Source organism: Hemitrygon akajei, chromosome 16, assembly GCF_048418815.1.
Source record: "Hemitrygon akajei chromosome 16, sHemAka1.3, whole genome shotgun sequence".
Taxonomy (NCBI): domain Eukaryota; kingdom Metazoa; phylum Chordata; class Chondrichthyes; order Myliobatiformes; family Dasyatidae; genus Hemitrygon; species Hemitrygon akajei.
Genome location: NC_133139.1, coordinates 59,556,296 through 59,573,822, shown reverse-complemented (window position 1 = coordinate 59,573,822; position 17,527 = coordinate 59,556,296). Strand labels below are relative to the sequence as shown.

General features: G+C 39.9%; 1 protein-coding gene and 1 long non-coding RNA gene across 3 annotated transcripts in view; one reads left to right on the top strand and one right to left on the bottom strand.

Moving 5' to 3' along the window:
* nfixb (nuclear factor I/Xb) overlaps positions 1–11,141 on the bottom strand; it is a 413,008-nt gene extending 401,867 nt beyond the window's left edge. For both annotated transcript variants that reach the window (XM_073068979.1, XM_073068984.1), the window contains exon 1: positions 10,882–11,141. Coding sequence is in view for 1 of the 2 variants with exons in the window: in XM_073068984.1 (XP_072925085.1) it covers positions 10,882–10,884 (3 nt within the window). In the remaining variant the exon portion in view is untranslated. The remainder of the gene's footprint in view (positions 1–10,881) is intronic.
* LOC140740096 (uncharacterized) overlaps positions 1–17,527 on the top strand; it is an 82,219-nt gene that overhangs the window by 16,837 nt on the left and 47,855 nt on the right. The window contains exon 2 of the long non-coding RNA XR_012101795.1: positions 14,929–14,981. This is a non-coding gene — a long non-coding RNA (uncharacterized lncRNA). The remainder of the gene's footprint in view (positions 1–14,928; positions 14,982–17,527) is intronic.

Here is a 17,527-nt window from a genome sequence, read left to right as displayed (position 1 = left end):
GAGCAAACCGACAGGTGTGCGATTGACTTCTCGGGATGCACTGTCGACTGGCTCAGCACAGAGCAAGTTGCTGGCACAAGTGTTTTTCACTGGCATCACTGAGGAGATGGTATTTCTGTTAGGAAGCCCCTTTTAAGGAGATTTTGTGTGCGTGTGTGTCTGTCCGTCCCTGTGTATGTGTATTTGCTGTACATGTGTGTATATACATATATAATATGTTGATATGAATGTGTGTGACTGTACTGTATGTACATGTAAGAGTACGTACTTGTGTTATCTAAATGTGTATGTCTGTATATCCATTAATATCTATATATAAATGTGTATATCTCAGTATGTGTATATATGTGTGCGCACATATATATGTCTCTGTGTGTGTTGTTGTATGTGTGTCTGCCTGTGTAAATATGTATATCTCAGTGTGTGTGTGTGTGTGTGTCTGTGTGTGTGCGTGTGTGTGTGTGTGTGTGTGTGTGTGTGTTTTTGTGTGTCTGTGCCATTACAGATTTGCTTTTGTTAGCATGATAACATTTAAACAGATGGTCAGAATGCCTCCACGTTCTGTAATGCAGTATGGATCAGGGTGGAGATGATGTGATTAGATTCTATCGCATTTGCATTCGGTTCTGGCTGATGCAGTCTTCCTCCTTTTCTAAGAGACGTGTTGTGCCGACCCTGACTTTACCTTCTGGTGCATCGCATTTTGCTGATGCTTGTCATTGAGGGTGTTGTGGCTGGACCCGGCTGGATTTGTGGGTGGCACAGCAGATGGCACCCAAGGGACCCTGTGGCAGGAAGTTGGGAAGGTGGGGAGAGTGGTGGAGGAACGGAAGCAGAGAAATTGGATGTCCTGCTGCTGTCCTCCCAGATGTTGTACACTCTGTGTGTTTGCTATTGGGAAGCCTGCAGTTGAAATGTCCATATTGGCTTGGAGCCGGCCGGCATGCACAAATCTAAAATGGTGCTGCTGATAAGTGGGCAGTGTATGGGGGAGAGGGAATCATGGATACACAGATCAGGGAGCCCGCCCCTTGTCACTTGCCGCGACCCACCCATCAATCCTCAATTGCAACCTGGTCTTCGAGAAAATGGCTGTTCAATTCTAGAGGGTGGCAGGATGTGGAATCTCATAGTGAATGACAGCCCCACTCCCTTCCACTGCCACTGCTCATCTCTGGACACTGGTCAGAGTTGTTGGAAAAGGTTTCCCCAAAAACTTTCAATGGAAACGATCATGAGTCACTTTGTGCATTAGAGTTTTAGAAGGGAGCTGTGAGAGACAAGAAAAGAGTAATAGGATAATTGTTGCTGTTGCTAATGCATGGGAGGGGGACTTTGTGGTTCTTATGATTTTTTTGTTTCATTCTTTGGGGTTTTTCTTCTGTTTTGTGGATGTCTGTAGAGAGTAAGAATTCCTGGTTGCATAGTCTATATATTCTCTGATATTAAATGGAACCATTGAAGCATTCAAATTACTGGTATACAGTCATTTTCTCTGTGTGACAGCTCTTCATTACTAATTGGAGTCAAGAAATCAAGAGGACATTTCAAAAACATCCCTTATTATGAATATTAGTGAAACACATAGAACATAGATCATTACAGCACAGTACAGGCCTTTTGGCCCACGATTTTCTCAACACGTTAAGCTACTCTAAGGTCAATCTAACCCGTCCCTTCCACATAGCCTTCCATTTTTCTATCATCCATGTGCCCATCTAAGAGTCTTTTAAATGTCCTTAATGTATAAGTATTTAATCAGTATTATTTCAAGACAATTTTAAATGTAAATTATTTCAAAACAGAACACAGAACTGTTTCGATTAAACAGCAGTTGTTTGGTTTAAAGCTGTTGGTAGAGGCAACATTGGTGAGTCCACCCAGCTCTATGGGCCACAAGGGCCCTGTTGAACTGTCCTCAGTAGTTAGAATGCAAATTGAGCATTAGAACATTGAACATAGAACACAGAATACAGAACATAGAACATAGAACACAGAACTTAGAACAGTGCAGGTCCTTCGTTCAACAATGCCGTGCCAACTTTTTAACCTACTCTGAGATCAGCCTAAGCCCTCCTTCCCAGACCCACTTAGCCCTTCATTTCTCTTTAATCTATGTGCCTGTTTCAGAGTCCCATAAATTTCTTTCATGTATCAGCTGATTAATTTTAATACATTTAATAATATTTTAAACCAACTTTAAATGTAAAATATTTGAACTTAGAACATAGAACAATGCAGCACAATCCAGGCAGCATCCTGGTAACCCTCCTCTGCACCCTCTTTAAAGCTTCCACCTCCTTCCTACAATAAGACAACCAGAAATGAACATAATGTGAGCTGCAAAATTTGTCCAATCCCCCAACTAATGAAGGTCAACACACCATATGTAATAAAAAAAAATGACTATCATTGTATCATGGAGAGCAGAAAAAATATATTTTAAAATAAACACAATAGGATTTATCTCCTCCACTGCTGCTCAACACAAACAGCACTCTAAAAAGTCACCTATATAATATTGCAGGTCAGTGCACACCGTCCATGGAGAGGTCTCAGCTCTTGCATTTGTATTTGCCCAAATCTCTTCCAACCACAATGAAGAAGGCCCAATATCATGAGTAGGTATCCAGTGGAGGCAAGGGTGGTTTATTTGTGGGGTGTGGCATCCTCTGCACCAGTTCAAGAGGTCAGCAAAGTAAGAGCTACTGAGGGAACCCAATCAGAGATGTTTAAAGAGGATGGTAGTGTGGTCAGCAGACAATTTTAAAACAGGAAAATTAACATAGAACATAACAGCACAGTATAGGTCCTTAAACCCATGATGTTGTGCCGACCTTTTAACCTACTGTAATATCAATCTAACCCTTCCTTCCACATAGCCCTCTATTTTTCTATCATCCATGAGCCTATCTAAGAGTTTTTTAAATGCCCTTAATGTATCTGCCACAAGGGATCAGTTGACCTGTTCTCAGTACTTTGAATGCAAACTGAGCTTTAGAACATAGAACAGCATAGTACAGGCTGTTCGTCCCACCACATGGTGCTGACCTTTTAACCTACTTGAAGATCAATCTAACCTTTCACTCCTACATAGTTCTCAATTTTTCTTTCATCTATATGCCTATCCAAGAATCTCTTAAACATCCCTAATGTACATATTTGCCTCTGCCACCACACCTGTCAACACATTCCACGCACCACCACTCTCTGTGTAAAGAACTTATGTCTGACATCCCTCCCTGCACTTTCCACTAAACATATTAAAATTACCACATCTCTGTGTAAAACACTTAACTCTGACATTTCCCCTATACTTTACTCCCATTTCTGCTCTGGGAAAAAGTCCACTCAGTTGATGCCTCTTATCATCCTGTATACCTCTATTATGTCACCTCTCATTGTTCTTCAGTCCAAATAGAAAAGCCCTAGCTCAATCAACCTATCTTCATAAGACATGCCCTCATGTCCAGGCAGGATCCTGGTAAATCTCCTCTGTATCTCTAACGTTTAGGAAAAACTCCAATAAATGTTCATTTGGTATTTATCACAGAATCATTCTATTCAACCCACTGTATTCATTCCAGCTCTCTGTCAAATCCTCTCACTTCCCCACTCTCTGGTCTCCATCCATTGCCTCAATTCATCCCTTCACTATATATTTACCATTTATCATTCATCATTGAGCAAATTTACAAGGACCACTGCCACAAGAAAGCAGCATATATCATCAAGGACCCCACCATCCCAGCCATGTTCTCTTTTCACTACTACTATTGGCAGAAGGTATAGGAGCCTTAGGTCCCATACTACCAGGTTCAGGAACAGTCATTACTCTACAGACTTCAGGCCCCTGAACCTGAGTGGATGAGTTCACTCAGCTCAATTTTGAAATTATTCCACAACCTACAGACTCACAATGACACCATAAATCATGTTCTTTGTGTTACTTATTTTGTTTATTTGCACAGTTTGTCTTCTTTTGCATATAATATCAATTCTATTGTATGTTTTTGATTTTCCACAAATATACCTGCAACAGAAATGATTGTTAAGGTAGTATATGGTGACAAACTGTATACGAACTGTATGTACTTTGTTAATAAATTTACTTTGACTTTGATCTAATTTACTTGGATGGTCACAATAGAACCTACCTCCATTGCATCCAAGGGCAGTGTGATCCAGGTTCCAACCTTACACTGCGTGTAGAAGTGTTTCCATATTTTAATTTATGCCGCTGAAGGTGATTCATCTGCCAATGAGAAAATCTCTCCTCCTCCACTGTGCAAACTCACCACCATTTTATGTCCCATCACATCTCACCTCAGTCTTCTCCAACCCATCCTTGTAACTTTATCCCTCTTCTCAGGAACTACAGTTGCCTTGTCCCTGGATAATTTGTTGATTTTCCCAATTTAATTTCAAGTGAAACTGTTCAAACTGATCTGTAATAAAACTACAGTGATGGAAATATAACAAGGCTTCTAACCATGAATCGCGCCTGAGATCCATAACTAAACAAGTTTGAGAAACAGTTTGAGCCTTTGAGTGGAGTATAAGTTCTGGTCAGATAACTTGCAGTAATCACTGTAATGACCTGTACACAGACACAGTAAGGGCTGCACTGATCATTTATCAGTATGTTACTCCAGGCGATGCTTACTGTTATCAGCCTTCAGCTTATTCCATCATTCAGGATCTTACTTCCAAAAAATTAGTAAACATACAGACATACACACAGGCATAGATACATCAACACAGACACACACAAACACAAACATATACACAATCACAAACATAAACACACACACAAACATATACAGAATATATAGAAAACCTACAGCACAATACAGGCCCTTTGGCCCACAAAACTTTGCCGAACATATACTTACTTTAGAAATTACCTTGGGTTACCCATAGCCCTCTATCTTTCTAAGTTCCATGTACCTATCCAGGAGTTTCTTAAAAGACCCTATCATATCTGCCTCCACCACCATCGCTGGCAGCCCATTCCACGCACTCACCATTCTCTATGTAAAAAACTTATCCCTGACATCTCCTCTGTACTTTCTTCCAAGCCCTTTAAAACTGTGCCCTCTCGTGTTAGCCACTTCAGCCCTGGGTAAAAGCCTCTGACTATTCACACGATCAATGCCTCTCATCATATTATACATCTCTATCAGCTCACCTCTCATCCTCTGTTGCTCCAAGGAGAAAAGGCCAAGTTCACTCAACCTATCCTCATAAGGCATGCTCCCCAATCCTGGCACCAACCTTGTAAATCTCCTCTGCACCCTTTCTATAGTTTCCACATCCTTCCTGTAGTGAGGTGACCATAAATGAACACAGTACTCCAAGTGGGGTCTGACCAGGGTCCTATATAACTGTAACAATACCTCTCAGTTCTTAAACTCAATCCCACGATTGATGAAGGCCAATGCACTCTATGCCTTCTTAACCATAGAGTCAACCTGCATAGCAGTTTTGAGACTTCCATTTCCAAGGATGCTGCCCGACCTACTGAGTTCCTCCAGCTTGTTGTACATGTTGCTTTGACCCCAGCATCTGCAGTTAACAATCCATCATTGGCACTAGCCTCCCCATCTTCAAGAACATCTTCAGTAGACGTTGCCTCAATAAGGCAATATCTATCAACCAGAACATGCCCTCTTCTCATTGCTACCATCAGGGAGGAGGTACAGGAGTCTGAAGACACACACTCAATGCTTTAGGAACAGCTTCTTCCCCTCCACCATCAGATTGGATTTCTGAATCCAATGAAATCAATGAAAAGTGTCATGAAGACTATGTCACTATTTTTGCACTACTTGTTATTACATATATTACTTATTTATGAGTGCGCGCGCATGCGTGCATGTGTGTGTGTGTGTGTGTGTGTGTGTCTGTGTGTGTGTGTGTCTGTGTGTGTGTGTGTGTCTGTGTGTGTGTGTGTGTATATATAGCATATACGTTTCTTACAGCAACCTACAGTAATTTTTATGTATTCCATTTTACTGCTGGTGCAAATCAGCATTTTTCATGACATATGTCAGTGATAATAGATCTGATTCTGATTCTAATAATAATATTATACATATGTGAAATATTAATTGGTGTTATATTTATTGTACCAGCATTGCAGCAATTTCATTGCTAATTTGGTGAAATTGATCAATTATTTAAAGGATAGGAATGTGAGAGACAGAGCAAGAGAGGAATGTTTATGGCGTTCAGCATTTTTGAAAGTGAATAAATTGTCACACCCTGATGAAATATTTTCCCTGGACTGCCAAACAAGAAAGGGAGGAAATAGCAGATGTTGTGACCATCGGTTTTCAGTATTCGCTGGCTACAGGAATGGTGCCAGAAATTGCTAATGGAGCTCTGCTAACGTAATGCTGTTGTTTAAAAAGAATGGGATGAACGAGTCATTATAAGCCGTTAGTTTAACTCCAGTGGTAAGCAAATTACTGGAATCAATACAGAGGGACACCTTAAACCTCTTTTTAGAAAGACACAAATGGATTTGCAATGGAAAGATTGTCCTTGACCAATGATAGAATTTTTTGAAGAGGTAACAGGAAAGGACAGAGTGTCTGATGTAATCGACTTGGATTTTGGCAAAGCTTTCGACAAATTCATACATGCCAGGCAAAGAAGTAAAAGCCCATAGGATCCAAGGGAGAGAGACAACAGCAATCTGGAATCTATAATGAAGTATATAATTCTGGAACTGATATCAGTCTGGAATCAATATCAATCAGGACAAATTGATATTATTCTGGTGTTAATATCAATCTGAAATTGCTAATGAAGAATATCATTCTGGAATTAATATTAATCTGGATTGATAATGAAGGCTATAATTATATGATACTCAAGAAAATTAAAACTGCATTGAGCAGAGTCTGCGTATTTTATGATAAAATCCTAAATGACAAAACTACCAGAGGATGAGTACTTTAAGGGAGGCAAGGGACTAGTGGAGGTGATGTATTTAGGCATTTAGAAAGCTTCCAAAAAGGTGCCACTCAGGAAACTGGTCAACAAGGTAGAGCATGTGAAATTCTGGACAATATATTGTGTGGATTGAGAGTTGGTTATCAGCTGGAAATTAAAGAGTGGGAACAATGGGTAGTGCTCAGATCAGCAGGCTGTAACGGGCTACCATTGGGGTCATTGAACTTAACACACTTTATACTTGCCTGAATGGAGCAAAAGATATATTTCCATATTTGCTGGTGACACTAAACAAGTTAGGATTGTGAGCAGGAAAGGCCCAAGGAAATACAGGGGAGCTGTGAGTTACTGAGGACATGTCAGATGAAAGACAATGTTGAAGTGATCCACTTTGGTGAACAGAACAGAAAAAGAATTTTTATTTAATGATGACAGATTAAGGAATGTTGCTGTTTTCAGGGACCTAGCTGTACATGTCCACAAAGCATTGAAAACTAACACAGTGAACAGGCAGTTCTGAAGGCAACGTTGGCTTTCATGTGAGAGAGTTTGAATACCGAAGAATATATGTCTTACTTCAATTGTAAAGGTATACTGTTGTCTGTTTCAATTTCCTCGCTAAGGAAAAGGGTCTGTTTGCCATGGAGGCAGTGCAGTTGAGATTCATCAGAATGCTTGCTGGGTCAGTCAGTTTGCTGTGTGAGGAGAGACTGTGTAGACTACACCTGCAAAGCTCATTATGGTGGCGTACAAAGTCACCAAGAGTAGCAGGAAACTGGAAATTGGGAAAACCTTAAAAAGCATCAAAGAACGGCTAGGCAAGCAATAAGGGAAGCTAGATTATGAAAGTAAACTAGCACAAAACATAAAACCAGGGAGTGTGTTTCCTCTGACAGAGAGTCTAGAACCTAAACTGAGAGCTCTAGGTCTAGACATAAAGTTTTAAAGTTTGAAATAATAGGAGATTTCTTCACCCAATCATTAATCTTTGTAAAACTCAAGGTTGTGGAGACTCTGGTTACAGAGCTCTATCAAAGTGGCGGACAGTCAGTTTCTGAAACTTAGTGGAGGCCAGGGATATAGAGATCATGGTAGGAGACAGAACTGAGGGAGAAGGCTTCATCTTAATAAGTTGATGGATAGGCCTGAAGATGTGGAGAATCCACTGCTATGTAGAAAGGAAGGATGAGATTGACCTTGAAGTAAGTTAAAAGTCAGCACAGCATTGTTGGCCAAAAGGCCTGTACTGTGCTGTAATGTTCCACGTTCTGTGTAATATGTATTAAAGTATTTGACATAAATGTAGGGATAAACAAAATACGTTTTGGACAATACAAAAACTGATTGTATAGTTGACAGTAAAGGCAAAAGCTTTAAGCTTCAGGAGATCTAGATGTCCAGATACCTTGGTACAGATTAGGGAAAAAACAATAAATAGAAAGAACATGAGTGGTATGGAGAGCTAGAGGGTTTGGATCCTTAAAGGTAGCAAAACATATTGATAATGAGGATAAAAAGACATGTTAAATGGATTATTTATTAGTTAAAGTGCTGGATATAAGAACAGGGATTTTGTGCTAGAGCTATGTACAACAGAATCAGGTCTATTATTATTGACATATACCATGAAATTTGTTGTTTTGTGGCAACAGTATAGTGCAATGCATAATATATACTATAAATTACAATATATATGTGTGTGTGTGTGTGTGTGTGTGTGTGTGTGTGTGTGTGTGTGTGTGTGTGTGTGTGTGTGTGTGTGTGTGTGTGTGTGTGTGTGTGTATGTAGTGAAAAAGAGAGCAAGAATAGCAATATAATCTTCATGGGTTCATGGACCATTCAGAAATCTGAATGTGGAGGGGAAGAAACTGTTCTCGAAATGTTGACTGTGTGTCTTCAGGCTTCTGTACCTTCCCCCTGATGGCAGTAATGAGAAGAGGACATGTCCTAGATGAAGGGGGTCCTTGATCATGGATGCTGCCTTTTGAAGATGTCCTCAATAGAGGGCAAGTTAGTGCCCATGATGGAGCTGGCTGAATTTACTATCCCCTGCAGCTTTTTCTGATCCTATTCACTGATGTGACCAGATAGAATGCTCTCCATAGTACATCTGTAGAAATTTGCTAGCACACTAATTAGACCAGAGCTTGCTGGTTGAGTTCTGGTCAGCACAGTAGAGGAAAGATGGGATTGCACTGGAGAAGGTGCAGAGATAATTTACCAGAAATTTAATGAAGAAGGCTGAAGGGGTGAGGTGAGAGAGTGGCTGAGCTAAACCACAGAGGTTTCGAGGTGTCAAACATCTGGAGGCCAGGATGAATAACTGCTATCTAAACCTTCACAGATGGCTTAAAAGACAGACGAAAAATGTAATTAGTAAGAGGATTAGAGGGTAAATGGGGAGGTATTTTCACTGGGCAGGGGGCAGGGTCCCAGCTGCCTGCAAAGATGGGTGGTGGAGACGGAGGCCTTCTGCACATGGAAACTTTAGACGCTACAGTGTAGAGCGGGAGGGTGACGGCTGCAGGGATGGAAGTTTGTCTCGATGAGGTGTCTGAGAAAGCGTGTGTATGCTACCCCTGATTAGCTGGGATATGGAGGATGAGACCTAGGAAATCACACGGAACTGCATACACCTCCAGCTTGGCTACTGCGTACAGTTCATGTCACCGCATTTCAGGATAGACGTGATTCTGTTGGAGAGGACTTAGGGGAGATTTTGCCAGGATGATAGATTATCCAGGAGGAAAGGTTGGGTTCTGCCACAGACCCGATGGGCCAAATTAACAGCTTTACTGTCGCGAATTTTCGATGCTTGGCCTGATCGACAGAACGGCTGGAAAGGGACACTGATGCGCCATTTATCCTTGTATCTTAAATCACGAAACAATCCTGCGAGTCTTTAGTTTTTTCCTGACACAAGTTACACGTCAGAAAAATTATATCTAACACACACACACACACACACACACACACACACACACACACACACACACACACACACACACACACACACACACACACACACACACACACACACACACACACACACACACACACACACACACACACACACACACACACACACCTCTTGCCTCCTCTCACTTTCTCTGTCAGCCTCGGAAAATAACCTGGGTCCGTTCAAACACCATCCCACTCCACCACCTCCACCCCCCCCCCCCAATAACAAACGAACTTTACTGTGGCAAAATAAAATCAAAACACTGCGGCAAGTGTCTGGACATCAGTGTTAGAAGCAATTACTCTTTTTGTCAAAATTGCTATAGGGATTTTAAAATGTATTGTAAGTCCTATGGCGTGAAGTGTATGTGACGAGGCGAACTGTGAATATTGTCCAAACACTAAACTAAACACAGAAAAGATTGCAACCAGTCCAGTGATCAGTGCGTGATGTGGTGTGAAGGGGATTTCATAAATGTTATCCGTGCGAGTTATTCAGAGAACCGAACAAAGAGGGGCAAATTTAGAGTGAAACTATCTCAGTTTTTGAAGTGTCTCCCCGTAAACATCTATAAAGGCGGCGTGTCCTTCTAATATCTCCACACAAGTGCTATGGAGCAGAGACAAAGGGAATCCCTAAAACAAAAAGACGAAGCTACTGGAGGGCGGTGGGGAAGAAATACTAGCTGAAGGATTTCCAGTAAACCTCCCCCCCCCCCCCACTTTCCTTCTGTACAGGGAACTAGCCCATTTGGAAATAAGACTTGATTTAAAATTACCAACCACTGACGCCGCGGATTTATTAACAAACTTATTGTGTATCCAAATATTTCCTGCGTTTTAACCTGACGCAGGGTGCGAGGGTATTTTGAAATGAGAGGGTTGGAGCTTAATTTCAAAGACCTTTGCTAGGAAAATATTAAAAATAGACAGTGAGTGAATGATCCTAGACATACCATTGTTCAGCGGGAAAACCGGCCTGCAGTCACCACCCCGTGTCCAGTCACGGCCGCAAGTCCAAGAAACTCTCCGCCACGACAAACAGCGCTGCCTTAGTGAAATGCGGGGTGTCGGTCCACAGCACAAGAGAGGGAGAGAGACAGAGGGGGGAAAATGTTAGAGCGAGCCTGTCTTTGGGTTAGTCCCGCACACGCAATGTTCCGCGTCTCCCTTTCTGCGGAGACTTTCGTGTAAAGTTGTGAGTCTCTCCTCGCCTCGGGCGCAAAGTCTGACCGCTGTTCCGCACTTTAACACTACGCCTGCGGTTCCCGCAATTTGTTAGGCGGCGGATCTGGGGATGGCAACCAACGCGCAATTTAGTGGCAACACGCTTCCGAGTTCCCAGTCGGATGAGAGTCACTTTTCCTCGGCTCGCCTGCTCAGCTCATGATTAACTCAATAACTCTTATTTTTTTAATCGTTTGCGTTTCCTAACGCCGGGATGGCAATTGCAGGGGGTACACGGCGAAGACTTGGGAGGGAGAAGGACTGTTGTCAGGCCGACGAGCCTGGAAAATTCACGGGGAAGTTTAACCTATTGAGAGGCAGATAAAATAATGCAGAGTTTATTACAATTTATTTGTTGCCGGATAAGAAAATGTACGTAAAATGGGCGCGATTTCACAAATGGCGGGGAGCAGTTTGTGTCGCTGTAACTTTGAAATTGGGAAGTTTGGGAGAGAGGAGAGGGAGTCGGGTATCTAGGAAATGAATTCTCTCTCTCTCTCTCTCTCTCACTCTCTCTCTCAAATTCTGGGGACCAGATCGCTTTCAGATGTAAAGATATGATTTCTCTCGTCACCCTTACTACGACCCCGTTAAGAAAATCCTGATAGTTTTCCCGAATTCTGAGATGGGGAGAAAAGTTATTGGAGCCGCTTACCCCGGGCTCTCGGCGGCTGAGCTCAGGAACAGATTAGTAAAATAATCCATTTAATGCGTCTCTGAACTCTGCTTCCCCAGTTTGTCAGACTTAATGCAGTTAAAATGCCGCAGAGACGCGATACTTTGCAGTACCATTATTTGCAATTAATTGAGCGCTGCTTTCAGTTTCATATCCCATTCTTTTGCCGAGTTCTGGGCCGAGGTGTAACTTTCTGAGCTCTGACAGAATTAACCGGCTTTGGCAGATTTTGCGAGGGGAGTCTAGACGTTTACACGATACCTGCTTTTAACATTGCACCAACCTCAAAAGAAAATCTAACCGAAATTTAATACCGCATTTTATCTAACTGCCAATATAAAATGCCATCACTTTCCCGGACGCATTTTGTTTTGGAAACTATGAATTAGCTCTCAGATTTGCAACACGCACAGATCAGACATGGAGGAGTTTAGTTAATAAAATGCTCCTCTGAACATGATCCGTGTCGGTGTATTTTCTAGCCTCGCACAATCCGCACGGATTTGTTTAATTCTGGGGAGTAACATCGGTATTATGAACAAGGTCTCTGAACTCAGCGTGTATTCATGCACTACGCTCCCTTCATCCCGCAAAACTAACACCAACAAATCGAGCAATAATTACTAAGTACCAAAACTTAAAATGTCGAAATAACTGTAAGGTTCAAGTACTTTCACGTTTTATATAAACACACTCGTTTTATGCTTCTGACATAAATAAATATTATATCAAGTCATGAGTCTAATGGACAAGGGAAATTTTAAAGACACATTCATGACAAATGTATCTTGCAAAATACTGTACATCACGTTATCGATATCTCTTTTTAATTAAACACAATATTCATCTGAAAAAATGCCCTTGTAATAGGCGTTGAGCACCTTAATGGATTTCTGATCCGGTTTTAAGACTTTTGTTTTAACCCACACCCCCTCCCCTTCATAATGTGACCCGGGTCGGGATTGAAAACCTTGTCGATTATGTTAAGCCAGCCCCCACCAACCTGACAAGAAGGGCCTGCAACTGTCTCTCGTTGATTTAGTCCCTCCGCCGTTCTGCTGAAAATCCAAGGTTCAACTCTATAGATTGCAATTAATCAACCAAATTGCTCCCTTTGATGGGCAAATGTAAAACTTCTAGAGAAAAGTCACTGAAACTGGGTGTACGTAATATTCCACCACGGGAGGAAACGTTTGAAATGGGGAAGCAAGTCAGAAAGGTTGTTGAAATGGTAAAGCGTCCCGGCTGAAAGGCAAACACAACAAATCCAATCTTATTACCCTTTATTCGAATCAAATAAAAATCTAGAGGCAGGTTCCTGATCTATAATCTATAAATATTAAATTATAAGTGTTGAATTTCAAGTGGTTAACTGTTCCTAGCGTCAGGGATTTTAACCCCTTCACTGTCACCATCTTTTTCTTACAGTAAGGTCTGTCTCTTACGCCTCTCTCTGTTTCTCTTTCTCTCTCTCTCTCTCTTCCTCTCTTTCTCCCTCTCTCTCTCCCTCTCTCTCTTCCCACCCGCACCTGTATAATTTATGTGTGATTTATAGTATGTTCTGTGTGTCGCCTATACCTACATGCCTGTGACGCTGCCGCAGACATGTTTTTCATCGTACCTGTATATCACCGTACTTCTGCACATGACAATAAACTAGAATTCACTTGACTTCACCACCCTACATTTCCTTTCGCCCACTTCTTCAAACCTTCAATTTTTGCGACCAAATAGATTCTAAGATTTACATCTTGTTCTGCAAATATAATCAGCATTTATATAAAATGTCAAGAAATATTCATACCGAGGATCCCCATATTTAGTTTATTTGATCATACCAGCCCCTTAATAAAGTATAGGATTAATTTGTTTGTTTGTTTGTTAGTTATTTTTTTTTTAGTTCCAGCTGGTAAAACCAGAGGTACACTCAGGGCATAGCCAAGAACACTCATTTCTCAATTGCTAGGAACTTTCAGACTATTCTAATGGTGTTTAATATTGTGGCTTTCTGAAGATTTACATCGATATTGCTGTGTAGCCCTAATTGTTTAATTATATTGTGTAGTGCTTTTGAGATAACTCCAGTTGTAATATTATGTCGGGTCAATGTATACCTTGCTCATGTTCGAAAGTCTTTCAATCTCCCCTTCTAATTCAGTACATTTCTCGTGTCCTTCACCTTTTTTTTGCTTGTTTTTGCATAGCTTGTCTTCTTTTGTACATTGGTTGTTTGTCAGTCTTTGTACTTTTTCTTTGATTCTATTGTGTTTCTTTATTCTACTGTGAATGCCTGAAAGAGAATGAATCTCAGGGTACTACATGGTGACATACAATTTGAACTATGAACTATACTTTTTAAATTATCTCTATTTATAAGATTATTAGAAGAATTTAGGTATGTGGAAGCGGGAGGGCCAGTATGTGTGTGTGTGTGGCGAGGGGTGGGGGGGGGGGGAATGGTGTTGATGAGAGTGCCGAAACATTGTATGTGCCCCTAAACTCTGCCGCATTTGTCCCAGTGCTCCGTTCTAACTGCGTTGCATAATGCCATTAAGCTGCTTAGATACGAGAGCCGAGTTTCACTGAAAGTCTAACCTGTACATGTTTAAATAAGAGAGACTTTGTAAACTAAATGTTTTTTTTAAATTGTTGAGTATTCGGTTTATCACGGCCTTTGTAACAGCAAACCTCTCTCTCTCTCTGTAATAAACATCCCTGCATTATAAAATGCCTTCTCCTGAAATGGACTGGGCACATCCTCAACTATATTTGTCAGATTATTTACAATTTTTTGCGCATTAACAATAATTAATTCAAATTAAATTCGAATTGTAATAGAATTAGAGCTTTGACAATTAATGGCCAGCAGCATTTTGGTACATTCCAAGGAGCGAGCTGAAGATTATAAACAGCGAGACAAAATTATTCTCATTTATTAAAATATTAATTTGAAGCTGCCATTTTTCATCTCTTTTATACGATGATATGCCAATTCCTCATTTGTACGTTTGAAATAGGTATAATAACATATAATCAAATAATCAAAATCAAATATTATATCTAAAATATAATAATCCCAAATGTTTTTTTTCAATTTCAGGGTTCGGGAAAGGACATAAACCAAGAAGCATCTCAGCCACTTTGTTCTGCTAGGTATTTTCAAATCTATGTGATCTCACTTGTTTAATATTTTATTGATTCATTCACAGTCAAAACCACCTCAATCCAAATCACACGTATAATCCCCCAACTTTGCATTCAAGCTCAAAATACTTTAAACGAAAATAGCAAGTTTACGTCAAACATCTGAAGTGTTATCTTCAATAGTAAAACCAATCCAGACTGTCAGTGTGAGTGTGCACTGGACTCAAGTCATTCCCCATATAGTCTCTATTTATAACCAGACAATTTTAAATAGATACTTTATAAATAACCGGGGAGTTATATAAGAAGGTTTTGGAAATGTCGATCTGTTCGTTTTATATATGTAATTAAATTAAAGTAAGTAGTGCAAGAAGTGAGCAAAATGAACAGTAACGTAGTGTTCATGAGTTAGTTGATCGGACGTTTAGATACCTTGTCCAATTCTCAGCGTTAAAACAGACGCAGCCAACCTCACCTTGCGTTACCCCCTCTCAGTTAACCCATAGATATTGAACGGACGAGACGCATTCAAGAACAAATTAGCGTTGAATGTTTTGCGAGAATTAACGCAAAGTAAACGAAATGAATTTATTAGTTCTGTGCCAAGGCAGTTCAGTCTTCCCGGAAAACAATGTTAAACAGTTACCTGGAAAGTAAAAGGTCAGTAAAAACGACTAAAAGTAATTCTGTATACGATTAATTTAAGCAGAATCAGGATGAGAACGCGGCTTATTCTCACCTCTGGGAAATTTCGTTTTACAACTTCGGTTCCTACACACATTTTATTCACCCGTTTTTACATCAACCTCATGATTAACAATTCCAGGGCTACTTTTCAAAGGACAGGACTGAACAACCCAATCTCTCGCTTGTTATAAGTCATATTTTCCTGCTTGCCAAATCAGCTCTAATTACTTGGCCAGTTGGTTTGGAACTTTATTTAAAAAGTGCTTATTTGTTGGATAACTAGGCAGTGAGATTTCTAGATGCTTCTAAACATTAATGTGACGATTTGGCTTTAATATACACATTGTATCAAAGGCAAATGGTTTTAAAGGCAAAATTTTAGATGCACGGGACACATTGAAAATGCATAATCTAACGAGCATTTTCTATTTAATATAAATATAATGAAATGCATCCACGGATCTACATAATGCCTGGATGAATTTGTGACAACGCACGCCCGTGGATGCACTGGTTTTAAATTAAGAATTAACTCATCATTAAGTTAGGAATGTTAGAAGACAGTGTAACTTTATTCCAATTTTTGTTATTGATGCGAGGCCACAAACAAGAAATAATCATTTGCTATCTGACTTAAAATAAAATCGAATCTAAACATTTGTGGGAACAAAAGTAAATTCTCAGTTGATTTGAAATTCAGTTTTGCCACGCGAACACTTGTTTTGAAGATATATGTAAATTATTAAGGTTTGCATATATTTTAGAAACTTCTCCACGAGAATACATATTTAGAAATATGTTATTTCTAAATATAAACCAGGAAATTACTTTGTTAGCTTCAGTGGCACTTCCCTATACGGAAGCAAAATTAAGTTTCTTTTCCTGGAGAAATAATTTCATCAGTCGTTAAAACAAATAAAAAGAGCACTGAAGGTGCCAATTTATGGCGCGATTTTTGCCTACAGAGAGTATTCCAACTTCCATGCATTAATGAGTAATACCCTGTGAAGTTTAATTTTATTACTCTATCGTCCTCTTTCGGGCTTGATTTAAAATATTTCATCCTTACCTCATTACCTTGTCAAAGGAATGCTGTAACTATAATAGACAGCGAGACGCACTTTAAATAATCTTTCTTTGTCGAATCTATTTTGACTGAGCAGTTGCTACATCTTTCCCTCAACCATTTGCTGTTGCCCCGAATTTTATCTGCCTGTTTCAGCATATAAATACGAAGTACTTTTGCATTAAATGTTGATGCGGAGCAATTTAATATTGACATAAATTGAAAAGTATGGATATATGTCAATATATGAAAATATAGACAGGTACATAGGTAGAGAGAGAGAGTGAAGCATATATCGGGAAATATCTACCCCTTTAATTTTCATTTCAAAGCTCAAAGTAAATATGTTATCTAAATACTTTTGCGACACTATATATCACCCTAAGATTCGTTTTCTTGCAAGCATTCAGAGTGGAACAAAGAAATACAATAGAATCAGTGAAAAACTAGACAAAAAGACTGGCAAACAAATCAATGTGCAAATATATTTAAATAAGTAAATACATACCTATGTACATAAATACACAAATAGACAGAGAGACAGATGAATGGGCAGATAGACAGAGCATGAGATGTAGAGTCTTTGAAAATGCGACCATAGGTTATGGAATCAGCTCAGAGTTGATGTGAGTTAAGTTACAATTGTTTAGATACGTAGATATATTCCATAAAAAATGCTAGTTAGGATATCACTAATTAATTGCATAATACAGCATTAAATTCCAAACCAACTATTATATGGAAACAAGAGGACCACGCCAGAAGTTTATACTTGTTATCTTCTCAGATCATATCAATCATT